Consider the following 14,281-nt stretch of genomic DNA (forward strand, 5'->3'; position numbering starts at 1 on the left):
TATCAATTAATGAAATAAAAAGATACAGTTATCTCATCCAGAAGTGGAAACATTGCCTCAGAGACAAAAGTGAACAGCTTCATTCAAAGAAGACATACAGGGATTAACTCAATAAACAAAGTGTGTAACCCGGTCACACCAACTTCAATAGATGACAGCTTTAATTGGGATGTAATCACTTAACATCAAGGAAAAAAAAACACAACAAACATCACAAGTCTTGAACATTATCAATAGAATCCTGCAAACAAATCTTTATTGCTGGTTTATTTAGACAATGGCCTTATTCACCCCCAGGCAATATGGATTAACTCTAAAGACAAACAATATATGTGACTACTATGTCAATTTTTCTGTTTTTAAAAAAAGTTATTATTATTATTCTTTTTTATGTTTTGATCAGAACAATTGTTACTAATCAAATGGTCACTGTAACAATTAATTAATACAAGTCAGTGGTGTCTATGTTCTTGTGATACGGTCATTTATTGTGATGATGGGTCCTACTCATACACATGATCTACGATAAGGCCAGAAAGCAGGCTAAGTGCAGGAATAATTAGTCTGGTTCGCTGCTTCATATGCTCCCTGCGTTGCTCTCCCCTATACAAAAAGCAGAGAATAATGCAAGGAGCATACGAAGCAGGGAACCAGAATAGGGAATAATCTACATGTACTTTAGCCTGGTTTACAACAGAAACTATAAAACTCTATAAGCATACCTACACAATTTTAGATATTGGTAGGCAGCCTTTTTTTTTGTAGAATGGCATGAGTGGTCATTGTTACAGATATTAAATAAAGGTTGGTAGATTATATCCTCATTTTTGCAGTGCAGTCAATCATAGCAGTGTTGAAATGCATATTTTGCCAAGACATCACGGTCGTTGGTCGCGTTTAGCAGGTGGTCAGTCGTGACAGTATTTATCAAATAAAATCGATTTGTGCATTATGATTGTGGTCGGAAATGATAGGTGGTTGCTCACAGCAGAGGTCGCTGATAAAAATAAGTTTTTATTGTATAATGCTTCTGTGTACATCAAAGTATTAACGGAAATTGAGGGCCTCAAAGGAGGTTAGTTTATTAAACTGATCGTGTTACTGTCTGGCACAAAGACATTATTATTATTATTACTATTACACTACAATGGATGGTCATAATGCTAGTGGTATCATTTAAAGACTTATGATGTCAACTAGATCCTTAATAAAAGATTTGCCGATTTTGCATCAAATATGGCCACCTTGGCAACCATCTTGAAAATTTTGTTATTGTCACTCCAGCTGAACTGGTTTTCAGTGTGGATCATGCTGTCTTGAAAATCATTTCACCCCTTGATTGGATGGTCATATAGCAATCTGTTTTTTTTATTAAAACATTTCTGACTATATGCAAGTTTATCCTAAGCAAAAATGATGCCAGTGTGACCTACCAAAGTTAAAAAAATCTTGTAACAGCTACCTGAATCCTGACTAAATGGCAATAATAACATTGGAAAACAAATGTTTCTTTCTTGTAATTTATAATTATTTTTATATTAAAATGGTGATGACCTCACCTCCAAAATTTATGGTTTTATTTAGTGAATCGTAAATAGTGATCTAGGATGTTTCCTCCCAAAATATATTTGGTGAGTGGTAGGGTCCAGATGTTTTATTTTTATGTCTTAACTGTAGAGGGTAGGATGTTGGTTATGGATAAAATAATTTGGGTCCAGATAGTATACAGTCTGTACTACTGAATTGGATTATTGGCTTTCTACCTCGACATTTATTAGCCACTGAGAGTTTGTCCAACAATCATTTATTTCAGTGAGCTCTCTTGATTTTCTTTTATTTCAAGGAAATGTGGTATACAGATTCGTATTGATGAAACCTCACCTGGGTTAGATTGTCAGCGTTTTATGTCGTTACATACCATCTTCCCTGTATCTTCATTTCAGAAAAGTTATTCTTTTAACAAATTTAATGGCTCATGAACATTGTGTCCAAAAACTAGTTCAAAGGGACTGAATCCTAAAAGTTCTTAGGCAACAAACAACTGTAAATGAACACCTTCGTTCCAGTCCTTTCTAGTATAAAAATAATATGACCAAATCATATTTTTCAAAATCTCATGAATTCTTTCTAAATCCCCTTGGCTTCCAGGGTGATAAACAAAAGGCTTGAAATGTTGGATACGTACGTACCTAATTTGTACATGCTGGAAAATTCCAGACAAGGAATTTGAGCCTTGATCAGTTTGGACAGATTTAGGAAGGCCAAATTCAGTAAGAAATTTTATCAAAGCTTTTACTATTGTTGTAGTTTTAATAATCCTCAAAGTAATTGTCTCAGGGAATCTTGTGGGCACATTATAGCCAACATGTATCGATTGTCTGGTTTGGCCTTGGGTAAGAGACTGACACAATCTACCATTATTCTGCTAAATGGTTCCTCAAATGCAGGAATAGGTTGCAGATGAGCCGTTGGTATCTTCTAATTGGGTTTTCCTAACATTTGACAAGCACTAAAAGATCTGTAGTATTTTCAAACATCACTTTTAATATTTTGGCCGGAAAAAAAATTTAAAGATCTTGTGATACACCTTATTGATCCCTAAATGTCCAACTAAAAAAGTTTCATGGGCCAAACTAAAAATTTCCTGTCTGTATGATTTTGGACAGTTCACCAACCACTCATCATCAACAGGTACCTTAGATGGTCTCCAAGTTTTCATAAGGACCCTATTTTTCACAAAATAACCAGCTAGTATTTCAGTGGCTTAAGTTTCACTAATAGCCCTCTGAAACAAACAGGAGATCTCATGATCTTTTCCCCATTCAATGACAAGTGATTGTCATTTGTCACTGTTGTTATAGAATAAAGAGAATGAGCAGTTAAAAGATGATCACTGTGTTCAATACCCTTTGACTGATCCAAACAAGGAGTAAAAGTGACATCATCAAAAGCCTGAGCAATACTTGTGTAAGCTAAAGGAATGCTTTTCTGATCAACATCATTCTCAGAAGCTCTAGTAACTGCACAAGCTGTGCATACATTATGCATTCATTGAATCTACTTTCTGATCCAAACAAGGCTTGTCCCTTGTAAATGCATTAACCACAACCTTATCTCCTGCTAGGTCGTTGCCTAATAATAAATCAATACCCTTAATGGGTAAAGACTACATTATTCTGGCTGTCATGGGTCCTGAGACAAACTCTGATGACAAATTTACAGAATGGAGAGAAACATTGACCAACTCGCACTGTACCCCTCTTCAATAAAAAATACTCATTAGAAGAATTCTCAGAAAGAGGCAAAAGTACCTGATAATAAATTAGACTTAGAGAAGCTCCTGTGTCCCTTAAAATTTTAATAGGGATGAGATTCCCAGAGTCACTAATGTGTGTTATAGAACCCTTCAACATGAATGGTTGATAATTCTTCATAATAATATCACACTGGACCCAACAAACTTATTGGTTTCAATACATGACTTTGACCTCTTCAAAATAAGAGCATTTGTTATAGATCTGTCTTGATGTTTACTTTTCAGTCAGAGTAGCAATCATAAATAATGTGACTTTTCTTCTTGCAGTAGGTAGGGATGATGACTTATAGTCGGTCTTATCAGAAAAATTATTTCTAAAAGTTGTGCCAGTTTGAAATTTGGAAGTGCTTGTATTAGACTGAAATGGTTTTTTTTTTTTACCAGATGACTGATGAGTGGAAGACAGCTGAGAAATGAGCTATATTCCTTAGCTGTTTGAGCAGCATTTTCTAAAGTTTGAACCTTATGTTCATCAAGACAAGTCCAAAAATGATGCAGTTCTTGAACTCTTAAACCAATATGAGCTTTCTGCAATTTCCTGATCTTGTCTTTCTTTTTTTTCTCTTGCAAATTTGACATGAGCTTGTCCAGCGTCTTTTTTTATAGTTCCTTATCTTTTGTTGATAATCCTTAGGTACAAACTCATAAACCTTCAAGATGCATTCATTAACCAGATCATAATCAGCACTTTGCTGTGATGACAGTGAAATGTAGATATCATGAGCTTTAGCAGTAAGTACCCTTTGTAATAATAAAGTCCAATAATCTCTTGGCCATTTAAAAATTTCAGCTATTTTCCCACAATCAACAAAATATTGAACTACTTTTCTTTCCTGTAAAGGGGTTACTAACTTTATATTGATTATATATGATAACATCAAAAGTGGGGAAGTGCTTTCCACTTGCCAGCTTTTAATCTAAGATGAAATTCCCATTTCTTTTTCTTTCAGCAATAGTCTTTCTCTCTTTCCTCTTTCTCAAATTGCATTTGTCTTTCATCTTCTTCATTCAGAAATCGCATTTCTGTCACTTTCATCTCTTTGCATTTGTATAATTTCTATCTGAGACTGAACCTGTCTTAACTCTAATTCCAACTTTTTTAGCTGTACTTCCTTTTTCAAAATTTCTAACCACTTGTGGGTAGGCTGCAAAACAAAGTTCTCTGCTTTAGATGATATTGTAAAAGTTGGTTGATTTCACTAAATATTTCTAAAATATGAAATAATACCTGAGACTTAGAAAATTCTAAAATAAGGTGAATTTAAATTTTAAAGTTCTGAAATATTCAAATTCAAATTTGGATGAACCACCAAATTTCTGTTACGAGTCTAAGTAACAGAAATTTGGTGGTTCATCCAGATATGAATTTCTCTCTACTCGACTCTACTCCATTCGCATGGAAGCGCCTTTTGACGCCTCTACTCCATTTGCATGGAAGTGCGTTTTGACGCCTGCTGTAAACATCAGCCATTTTAAGCTGGGGTTTTTAGCGCTACCTTCGGGTAAAACCCCCTATTAGATACTACATTCATTTCTGTGAATGACAATTACGTCAGATCACGTGGTCACTGTTTATGCTCTGGTCGATATCTGCTGTTTAAAGTAACTGGGTCGTAATCTCCACTCTCTAAAATGGAGGTCGTGGATTTTATTCAGTACTTATGAAGTTTTCATGATTAGAATCACAACTATGAAAGACTCAATAACTTAGGTAAAGGCTCTGATATTGATGTAGGCAGCAATTAGTTTTTATAAATTATCAAATTCAGATGACTTAGTGATGTAGACGCAGACGAAAAACATGTAAATTTCGAGTATGAGAAATGGCAGCTGCGGTGTGTCACGCAGCCTCACTGACATGACGGTGAACGAGTTCTCTCAAGATTTTAAGCACATAAAAAATTCTTGCGTGAAAAATAATTAGACAGCCATAATAATCGGACTATTAGACAGCTATAATAATTGGACTTTACTCTTACATTTTTCCACATATAATAGATGTGTACCAAAAATGTAAAATGGTTATAATTGCTGTTAAATGTAACATACACTACATTGCTTAACAGTTCACAGGCAGGCCTATGCGTATGGAGTTGAAGAGGTAACAGGTGTTTTATTTATAGTGCACTGCACTTTGTAACTATGCTCAATTAGGTAAAGGGTTAAAATACAAAATGAAAATTTAAAAAAGAACTTATGGTATTGTAAATTAAATCTGAAGATAATCCTAGAATTACAGATACAGGTCTAATAATTTAAAGTTCTGAATAAACTTTAGTAGAAATCAAAATCAAAAGTCCAACACTGAAGATGTAGATGTGCCTGTAGTGGCCTGTATTGTGTTGTTGCACCAATAGTCTTTTATTGAAATAGAAATATAATTCCAGGTTTAAATTTGCTATAAATCCCAGTGAATGTCTCTCTTCAAGAATATTTTTTAATGAGCACTTTGTATTTCCAGAGAAAATTATCACTGAATCAAATAATTTGAAGAAATAAATTCCATTCCAACTGAACTTCTGAGCACAACAATAATACAAAATTGATTCTGCTAGATCTTAAAACACAAATGAATAATCTTTCCTGTGATTAGATTATGTTGTTCTCTACTCGACTTCATGTCACAGTTAACATTTTCTATTTTAAAAAAATCCTATTATCAAATGGAAAATAATCTTCTAGAAAGTACTTAATGTTACAAAGTAAAATGTTAGTTATTATTAGAAAGTCTGTTAATAAAATTATAATATATAACACCGGGAAGATTGTAGGGGAATTCCAGTAACCTAGACCCAGACCCAAATAAACATTTACTTCTATTAATAGTGATCCTCATATTAAATGCATACACAGAGAATATTTTAGCTATATATTTTTTAAGGAATAAATTTGAAAAAAATTAATTCAGTTCAAGTAGAAAATAAACTTGAATTTGGACAAGGTTAAGTCAAACAATGTTAAATAACAATAGCATATAATAAAATTTAAAAAATAAAAAATCTAACAAAAAATGCAAATTCAATATATATACATAACACCTTCCCCTACAAAACTACAAACCTTGTCTTTCAACCAAATGATGAGGACACCTGAGTTTCCTGGAATTCGATTTTTTTATGAATATTATCCAGATTAAGTAACATATCTGGAATTTGCTAAACGATTAAACAGAAAAATAATTCATCAGCACTGACAGTTTTGTACATGAACAAACTGAGTGTTTATCATTTTGCAGGGCTAAAAGTGAACATGAAAACCCTCGCAAAACCTTCAGTTTCATTTTGGTCTTACAAACTTAATAGAACAGATGGAAACCTCCATAAACTTTTTAAAATTTGAAAAAAATTATGAACAGCTCTACCCCAACCCCACCAAAAATGCAGTTTTGCACATGGGTTTTCATTAGGCCTACCTTGTGGTTGAGAAAGAGCATGAAGTACACAAAGATATCCAGTCATTTTGTTCTATCAGATTTTTATTAAATGTTACCATGGAGATAATCTTGTAACTGTTTTTTTGTCTTTAGCGTAAAAGAATTTTAAAAACCTTGCCCCCCTCTTGAAGCCCAGACACTAAAATTTAACATTTAATCTCACTTCTCACCCATTTTTTCCATCAAGGATATCTTTGAAATTATGTGACCAGATTTCCTCACAATTGTATGTAAGCATTTTTCGAAGAATCTAGATTATGTTAGGTTTTCAAGCACAACCGTGCATAATAAATCTCTTTAAATTTGAATGTTTTTTTTTTCTTCAAGAGTATTTGTGGTGCACATTTTTTAATGAAATTCATATAATCTTTATGGCAGAGTTTATTAGATAGGTGCAAATTAAAATAAATAACCTTATATTGAATCTGCTTCAAAAATGAAATTGATCAAATTGTATTAATTAGCTCCTGTTGGAACTTGACTTTTGCATTTCTGATTGCTTACATCTTATCTCCTTTTTTTTCTTCTCCTTCTCAGTGTTTTTTGAAACAGATCTAGGTGACACAGCAGTATTGAAGAGTACAAAAATGATACAAACAACAATATCTCCGACAGGAGGTCCATGTACGGTTACTCCCAAAGAAGGATACACCGTCATCACCAGTTTCATCATTAAATGTCCAGAATATTTTGACATCGATGGATTGTCGGATCACATGACTTACAAGTTGTATCTTGTTGGGATCAATGGAGAAAGTAAGATAAACACATAGCCTGCCATCTAACTCTCCCGTCTTTTAATAGCAATGAGATATTTTATATAGAATCTTTTCATCTTTCTATACTCACACCATTCTGACTTTCCTGTCTGCACAATGACTTGATTATTACTGCAATCCAGTTTGGTATGTAACTAAATATTGTTGAGACTTTTACTGACTTGGGTTAACAGTGTTCTACATCATTCTGTAGCAGAATTAATATATGGCCCTTGTAAGAGCCACTTTTGTTTCAGCTCAGTAATTTGATGTCAGTGAGACATTGGCTGAGTTTGTTTGATAGCATTCTTGGTCATTGTTTAGTAGAGTTCTATCCCCAGGTTATTAGAAGCACCCATTTTGGTCCCCTTGACAATTACTCATAATTATTAATGGATTTAAACCAGATTTTAAAAGCAGTGTGATATTGACCTTTAACCATTCTATAGCCATATCTGCCATCGATTCCAGTTTTGCTGGAGTCATTGCAATTTCAAAACCATAATTCCACATTCCATATATGCTGTATACTTTCACTTAAGGTAAACACTTATAGAATGATATCTACTATACTAAGTTAATGAAAATATGTATTTTTAAAGCCATAACTAATTAGAAACTAGAATTTGTTAATGTGATAGGCGACACAATATTCAGCATAAATATTACTGATATTTGAACTAGATTTCGGTAACTCAAAGCTTGATGTCTTGTTTGTTTTATTGTTGAAAAGTTTAGTTATGGAATGGAAATTTGAAACGGACTAAATGAAATCTGCAAATTTAGATAAAAGTATCCCATATTCTGTAATATTTTGTCAATAAAACACAATATCTGTCAGAATTATCATTCGGTGACAATATTGAGAAATGTGCACTTGTGGAAACTCTGTAAAAATACATGCCGATTAATGATGTCTGGTCAAGAAATATTTGTGTCTATATTTTTATTCGTGGTTACACTGTGTGATGAGTCAGCACAGAAGTGGTATGATGGCTTTTGTTCATTCCTGAAAACAGTTGAGTGTCACAGCAGTGCCTGCAGGCACATCCATGGTAATCGTGGTACAGAGGATAAGCTGGATGACGACTGTTGAGAACTGATTGATCCTTTAGCAGTGGATTGATTATGCGATACTGTTAGCGTTACTTCTTCCTCTGAGGCTCCTCAAGTGTCCAATATGTCAGTGTTTTCTTATACACATGTACAGATCAGTCTCATACTGAGCATTTTAATGTATTCATCTGTGCTACATGTGGTCATGGTACAACAGATGAGTTTTGTATGTTATCATCTTCATGTGTTTATGTAAATAATCAAGGTAATGAAAATAAATCTGTTAAGTCTTAAACAATACATCACATAGTGCCATGACCAAAAATCAATACTTTGAACACAACTGTAATATTTTGGCCTCTTCAAAAGAGGTCTGCAAGTAGTTGACCTAAATATCAATTACATCCAGTCTAAACTGAATGAGATTAAATTAATGTTACAGCAAACATGCAGCTGTGGCAAGTTATGATTTTTCTGGTAAAGCACCATTGCACTGGTCTGACTGTAATCTGATATTTAACAAGGAACACAAGGGTATTTTGAATAAAATTTTCTTAAGTTCATAAAACTTTGTTCTTAAAATTCTAAGATTCTCAACCAACAATTTCCCACAATTACATTTTCTTTACTCAGCTTAAAATGGCTGTTAACCTAAATGCCAATAAAGACAGGTGTTATATAAATTTTTCGCAAGGGACAATACTTAGGATGTATTTACTTGCATATCTGCAAAGTACACAGCTGTTTTATCTTCATGACATAATTAATATTCATAATAATAAAGCACAAAAAGAAGCCTAAGATGTAACTCGAAGTCAATGACAACCACTAAATAGATTGATTATATGCAATGTGTACATAGGATTTTACTTAACACTTATTTTTACTATAACTCCACTGAAGAACTTGCAACCCCATTTCATCTCTGGGGCCCCGAGTGGCCGAGTGGTCTAAAGCGCTCATCGTTCCGGATCACTGCCATCTCACCTCTGCGTGTGTTCGAGTCCAAGGCTCGGCTAGCGTGGGTACGTGGGAAAAGCCTGCCAGTAGCTTCTCGTGGGTCGGTGGTTCTTCCCTGGGTTTTCCAGGGTTCTTCCTCCACCAGTTATACTGGCTGCCATGTATAGCCTATCTTGTGCTGAAAAATGGCGTTAAACCCTAGAACAACAACAACAACATTTCAGCTCCACTTCTCCTTACTGTGAACTCAGTCTTCATTCTCAGAGAAGGATTGCTTTCTGATACAAACACTAATGGTTTTATCTTCATGGAAGTAAATTCAAGCAAACATTGTGTATATTTGGAGAATGCTTGTCTTAGACTTAAAGTTACAATTATGATTTCAAATTTTGAGCTAATGACACATGGGATTCATAACATTCTCCTCAGGGGACTTAACTACTTTTAAACAAACTTTTGTTGTTGAATGGATTCAGTGACTTTTACTCAATTGGTGAAATGTATGCAATGTAAATTTTCTATCTTGGAGATAATGATAATGATAAATAAATTTATAAATCTAATTGTTGTTTCAAGAATAAATATAATGCCTTGAAGTGGCCTCCCACTCTGACCTCATTCTGGAGGGAACAAGCTGCTGTGGCTTCATTTCAAGTTGCTGCAGTTTGGGATAGTTTAGTATTGACATATGTTTTTGTAATTACTGGCAAGTGGAACAGAATAGCTAGCCCTTTAAGTTTTATGTCACTTGCTTAACAAGTATAGTATGTATAGGCAGTTACATAATAGATGTTTTGTTGACCTAATTGTACCTAATTCTGTCCCAATTCCAAGCATGCATAACCAACAAGCATGCATAACCAAAAAGCTTGCATAACCAACAAGCATTCATAACCAACAAACATGCATAACCAACAAGCATATTGCACAACCAGAAAGAATAATATCTATCTCCAGTTAAATTTTCAAATATTTGGAATACAAATATATAGAATTTATATAATAGCTTTTTTACTATATTCACTGATGCATTTCTCATCATGTTTGAAGAGTAAATCAACGTTGCATGTTTATATATAAGGATCTGTTATTGATTTGTATGTCGCTATATATTTTTTCTTTCTCTGTTTTTACTAATTATTATTCATATGTGATACATTTATTTTTGAGTGTTGTTGATCATAATTTCTTACCTCTTCATATATTAGGGTTAGTGTATATATCAAATCCTAACTTTTAATAATTACCCGTTACACTTAAACTTTTGGCAAGCCAATGGATAGGGCTTTTGGGATGGTGGAACAAATATTGAAACATTTAATGGTTTCAATACATTTCAGCTTTCATTTGTCCTTGTATAAAAATTATTTATTAAATAAATTCATGCATGTGCACAAAGATACCAGCTATTTCATTTATTTGAGACTTCTCAGTAGACTGGAATTAAACAAAGTGCTGAAATAAGTCTCATGTTTTTTTGTGTCAAAGTCCTATTTACATTTCATCCGCAGCATGCAGATTTTCGAAGTTTAAAATCACGTCTTATCTACCACACTTCAATTTTCTAAGTTCCAAACTATGCCTTAACTAGTGAATTGCAGTTTGCTAAGTTTCAAAATATGCCTTTCTTGCCAGTATGCCATCTTATTTTTGGGAATACACCTGTAATTTTCAAAAGTCTTAGACAAGAGTTGCCTGTATTTCCTACTGGTATTATGTTTCTGGGTCTTATATGCCTGTATTATTTCATACCAGTATTATGCTTCTGGGTCTTGTACGCCTGTATTATTTCATACTAGTATTATGCTTCTGGGTCTTGTACGCCTGTATTTCATACTAGTATTATGCTTCTGGGTCTTGTACGCCTGTATTTCATACTAATATTATGCTTCTGGGTCTTGTACACCTGTATTTCATACTAGTATTATGCTTCTGGGTCTTGTACACCTGTTTTTCATACTAGTATTATGCTTCTGGGTCTTGTACGCGTGTATTATTTCATACTAGTATTATGATTCTGCATCTTGTACGCCTGTATTATTTCATACTAGTATTATGATTCTGGGTCTTGTACACCTGTATTTCATACTAGTATTATGCTTCTGGGTCTTGTACGCCTGTATTTCATACTAGTATTATGCTTCTGGGTCTTGTATGCCTGTATTTCATACTAGTATTATGCTTCTGGGTCTTGTACACCTGTATTTCATACTAGTATTATGCTTCTGGGTCTTGTACACCTGTTTTTCATACTAGTATTATGCTTCTGGGTCTTGTACACCTGTATTATTTCATACTAGTATTATGATTCTGCATCTTGTACGCCTGTATTATTTCATACTAGTATTATGATTCTGGGTCTTGTACGCCTGTATTTCATACTAGTATTTTGCTTCTGGGTCTTGTACACCTGTATTTCATACTGGCATTGTGCTTCTGGGCCTTGTACGCCTGTATTTCATACTAGTATTATGCTTCTGGGTCTTGTACACCTGTATTTCATACTAGTATTATGCTTCTGGGTCTTGTACGCCTGTATTATTTCATACTAGTATTATGCTTCTGGGTCTTATACGCCTGTATTATTTCATACTAGTATTATGATTCTGGGTCTTGTACGCCTGTATTTCATACTAGTATTTTGCTTCTGGGTCTTGTACACCTGTATTTCATACTGGCATTGTGCTTCTGGGCCTTGTACGCCTGTATTTCATACTAGTATTATGCTTCTGGGTCTTGTTCTCCTGTATTTCCTACTGATATTACACTTCTGGGTCTTGTAAGCCTGTATTTCATATTAGTATTATGCTTCTGTGTCTTGTATGCCTGTATTTCATACTGGTATTATGCTTTTGGGCCTTGTACACCTGTATTTCCTACTGGTATTACGCTTGTGGTCTAGTACGCCTGTAAAAGTTGCTTTACGCCTTTAAATTGAGCGTGCTATGCCTCTTATACTGCTCCTGTATGCCCTTGGTTTTTGTATGGGCGTAGCATGTTGCACTCTTCTGTGAGGAAGGAGAAGCACCACACACTGCACATATTGGGTTGTGTCTACAGTTACAATGCATTCATCATTTCAGGGGTAGCATGTTGTGCCAACTTGAGTGGAAGCATTAGCACTACACCCATTCTTGTGATGAATCAGAAGAAAAAGGTTCCAAAATATCTGTGTCTCCTGAGCAGTCTTGTGACTGGTCAGTTTGTCCCTGTGACTGGTTAATGTCTGTGACCACCAACCAGTCATCTTGGTGACTGGTAAGATCAAACTGGTTAACAGCCATAGGTCATCTTGTTCTGTTTGCTGATGACTGTCCTCCATTCATCACTCAAAGGCCTCATTGTACTGGGATAGGGGCTGGACAGAGTTATCTCCTCTCTCCACTCTTCCCTTATGTTCTTTGCAGGAAAAAGAGTTGGGCCATGGGGTTCAGACTTAAAAATGGGGATTGGATTGGTATCTTCACTTGGTAATTTCCATTGTGAGGGGGAGGGGTTTACCAACTAGTTTTGGGAACAATCCCCTCTGTCAAGGATCCCCACTTTTTCACCAATCAAATCTGGTGAAATTAAAGGAAGAGGTGTGCACGCTTTTACAGAAGGAATTAGCTAGACTTCTGAAGGTTCAGTCTCCTGCATTCTACTGACACATGTTTCTGGTAACCACAAAAAGCAGAAAGTTTCATCTCGTAATTGATCCCTGCCTTTTAAGCTGGTTTTTCTGGAGGAACCTTTCAAGATGGAGAACACATCCTCAATTTAGAATGCAATGCATTCATCACATTGAATGGTCTGCAACAACAATCAGGATGCTTAGTGTGCATTCCCACAATTCCTCCCCTCCACAAATATTTCCCATAATTCCTCCCCACCATAAATATTTCCCATAATTCCTCCCCACCACAAATATTTCCCATAATTCCTACCCACCACAAATATTTCCCATTTTTGCTTGTACTAAATTATATCTCAATTCCCGGTTCTGCTTTTCTATCCAGAGTTTTTATTACATTAAAGATAAATGGCAAAAATAAAATCAAAGCTTGCAAGCTTAAGAAAAATGAAGATAACAAATGTAAATTTAAAAGTCATACAGATCAAAATTCAGTGAATAATGACAGTTTTGAATGCTTTCACACCTCCATACTTAGTATGTGCTTTAATGAATGAGCAAGACAGAGTATATACATGTATATTTTGTGTTACAACCCCTCAATAACAGTTCAGCCAGGAATGAGGGGAGAGGTCAGGGGATTAAGATATAAAGTATGTTTGAAAAAAGAATATTGACTTGTCATGGAGAGTTGTTAAAGTATCTCTAATTTTCCATGATAATTTGACTCATATTTGACTCTCTTTGACTTAGATCTTTGACTTTACAAACTAAACAAAAGTTTATTAAAGTTTATCATATTTACACAAGGGAACTTGTGTTGTATCGACACTCTTTTGGTTGTTTTTAAAGTTTCACAAAATAAAAATTCAGAGATTTTTATGGGATCAATTTTTCATGCTTTTAGTTGGGGACTTCCGCATAACTAAAAAATTTCTTCCATTTAATAAAACATTGCTATTGTTATTTGTTTAGACAGTTCCCAGCTTTACAGTGATGTTAATCCAAAGAGAATATTGGTGCATCTTCCAGCAGGAAATTCAGAAACAGAATACAGAGTGAACCTTCAAGTTGATGTAACTGATGAATATGGAACAACTACCAACGTTACTCCTCAGCTTTCTGTGAAGGCAATGTATTGTTAA

At 34.5% G+C, this 14,281-nt stretch overlaps 1 protein-coding gene across 1 annotated transcript in view; it reads left to right on the plus strand.

Annotated features, from left to right (window-relative positions):
- LOC149794844 (polycystin family receptor for egg jelly-like) overlaps positions 1 to 14,281 on the plus strand; it is a 54,538-nt gene extending 40,257 nt beyond the window's left edge. The window contains exons 6-7 of the mRNA XM_089963721.1: positions 7,287 to 7,505; positions 14,112 to 14,281. Of these exons, the coding sequence (XP_089819847.1) occupies positions 7,287 to 7,505; positions 14,112 to 14,281 (389 nt within the window). The remainder of the gene's footprint in view (positions 1 to 7,286; positions 7,506 to 14,111) is intronic.

The sequence above is a fragment of the Sinohyriopsis cumingii genome, chromosome 7 (genome assembly GCF_028554795.1).
Source record: "Sinohyriopsis cumingii isolate HCF-2022 chromosome 7, ASM2855479v2, whole genome shotgun sequence".
Classification (NCBI taxonomy): Eukaryota; Metazoa; Mollusca; class Bivalvia; order Unionida; family Unionidae; genus Sinohyriopsis; species Sinohyriopsis cumingii.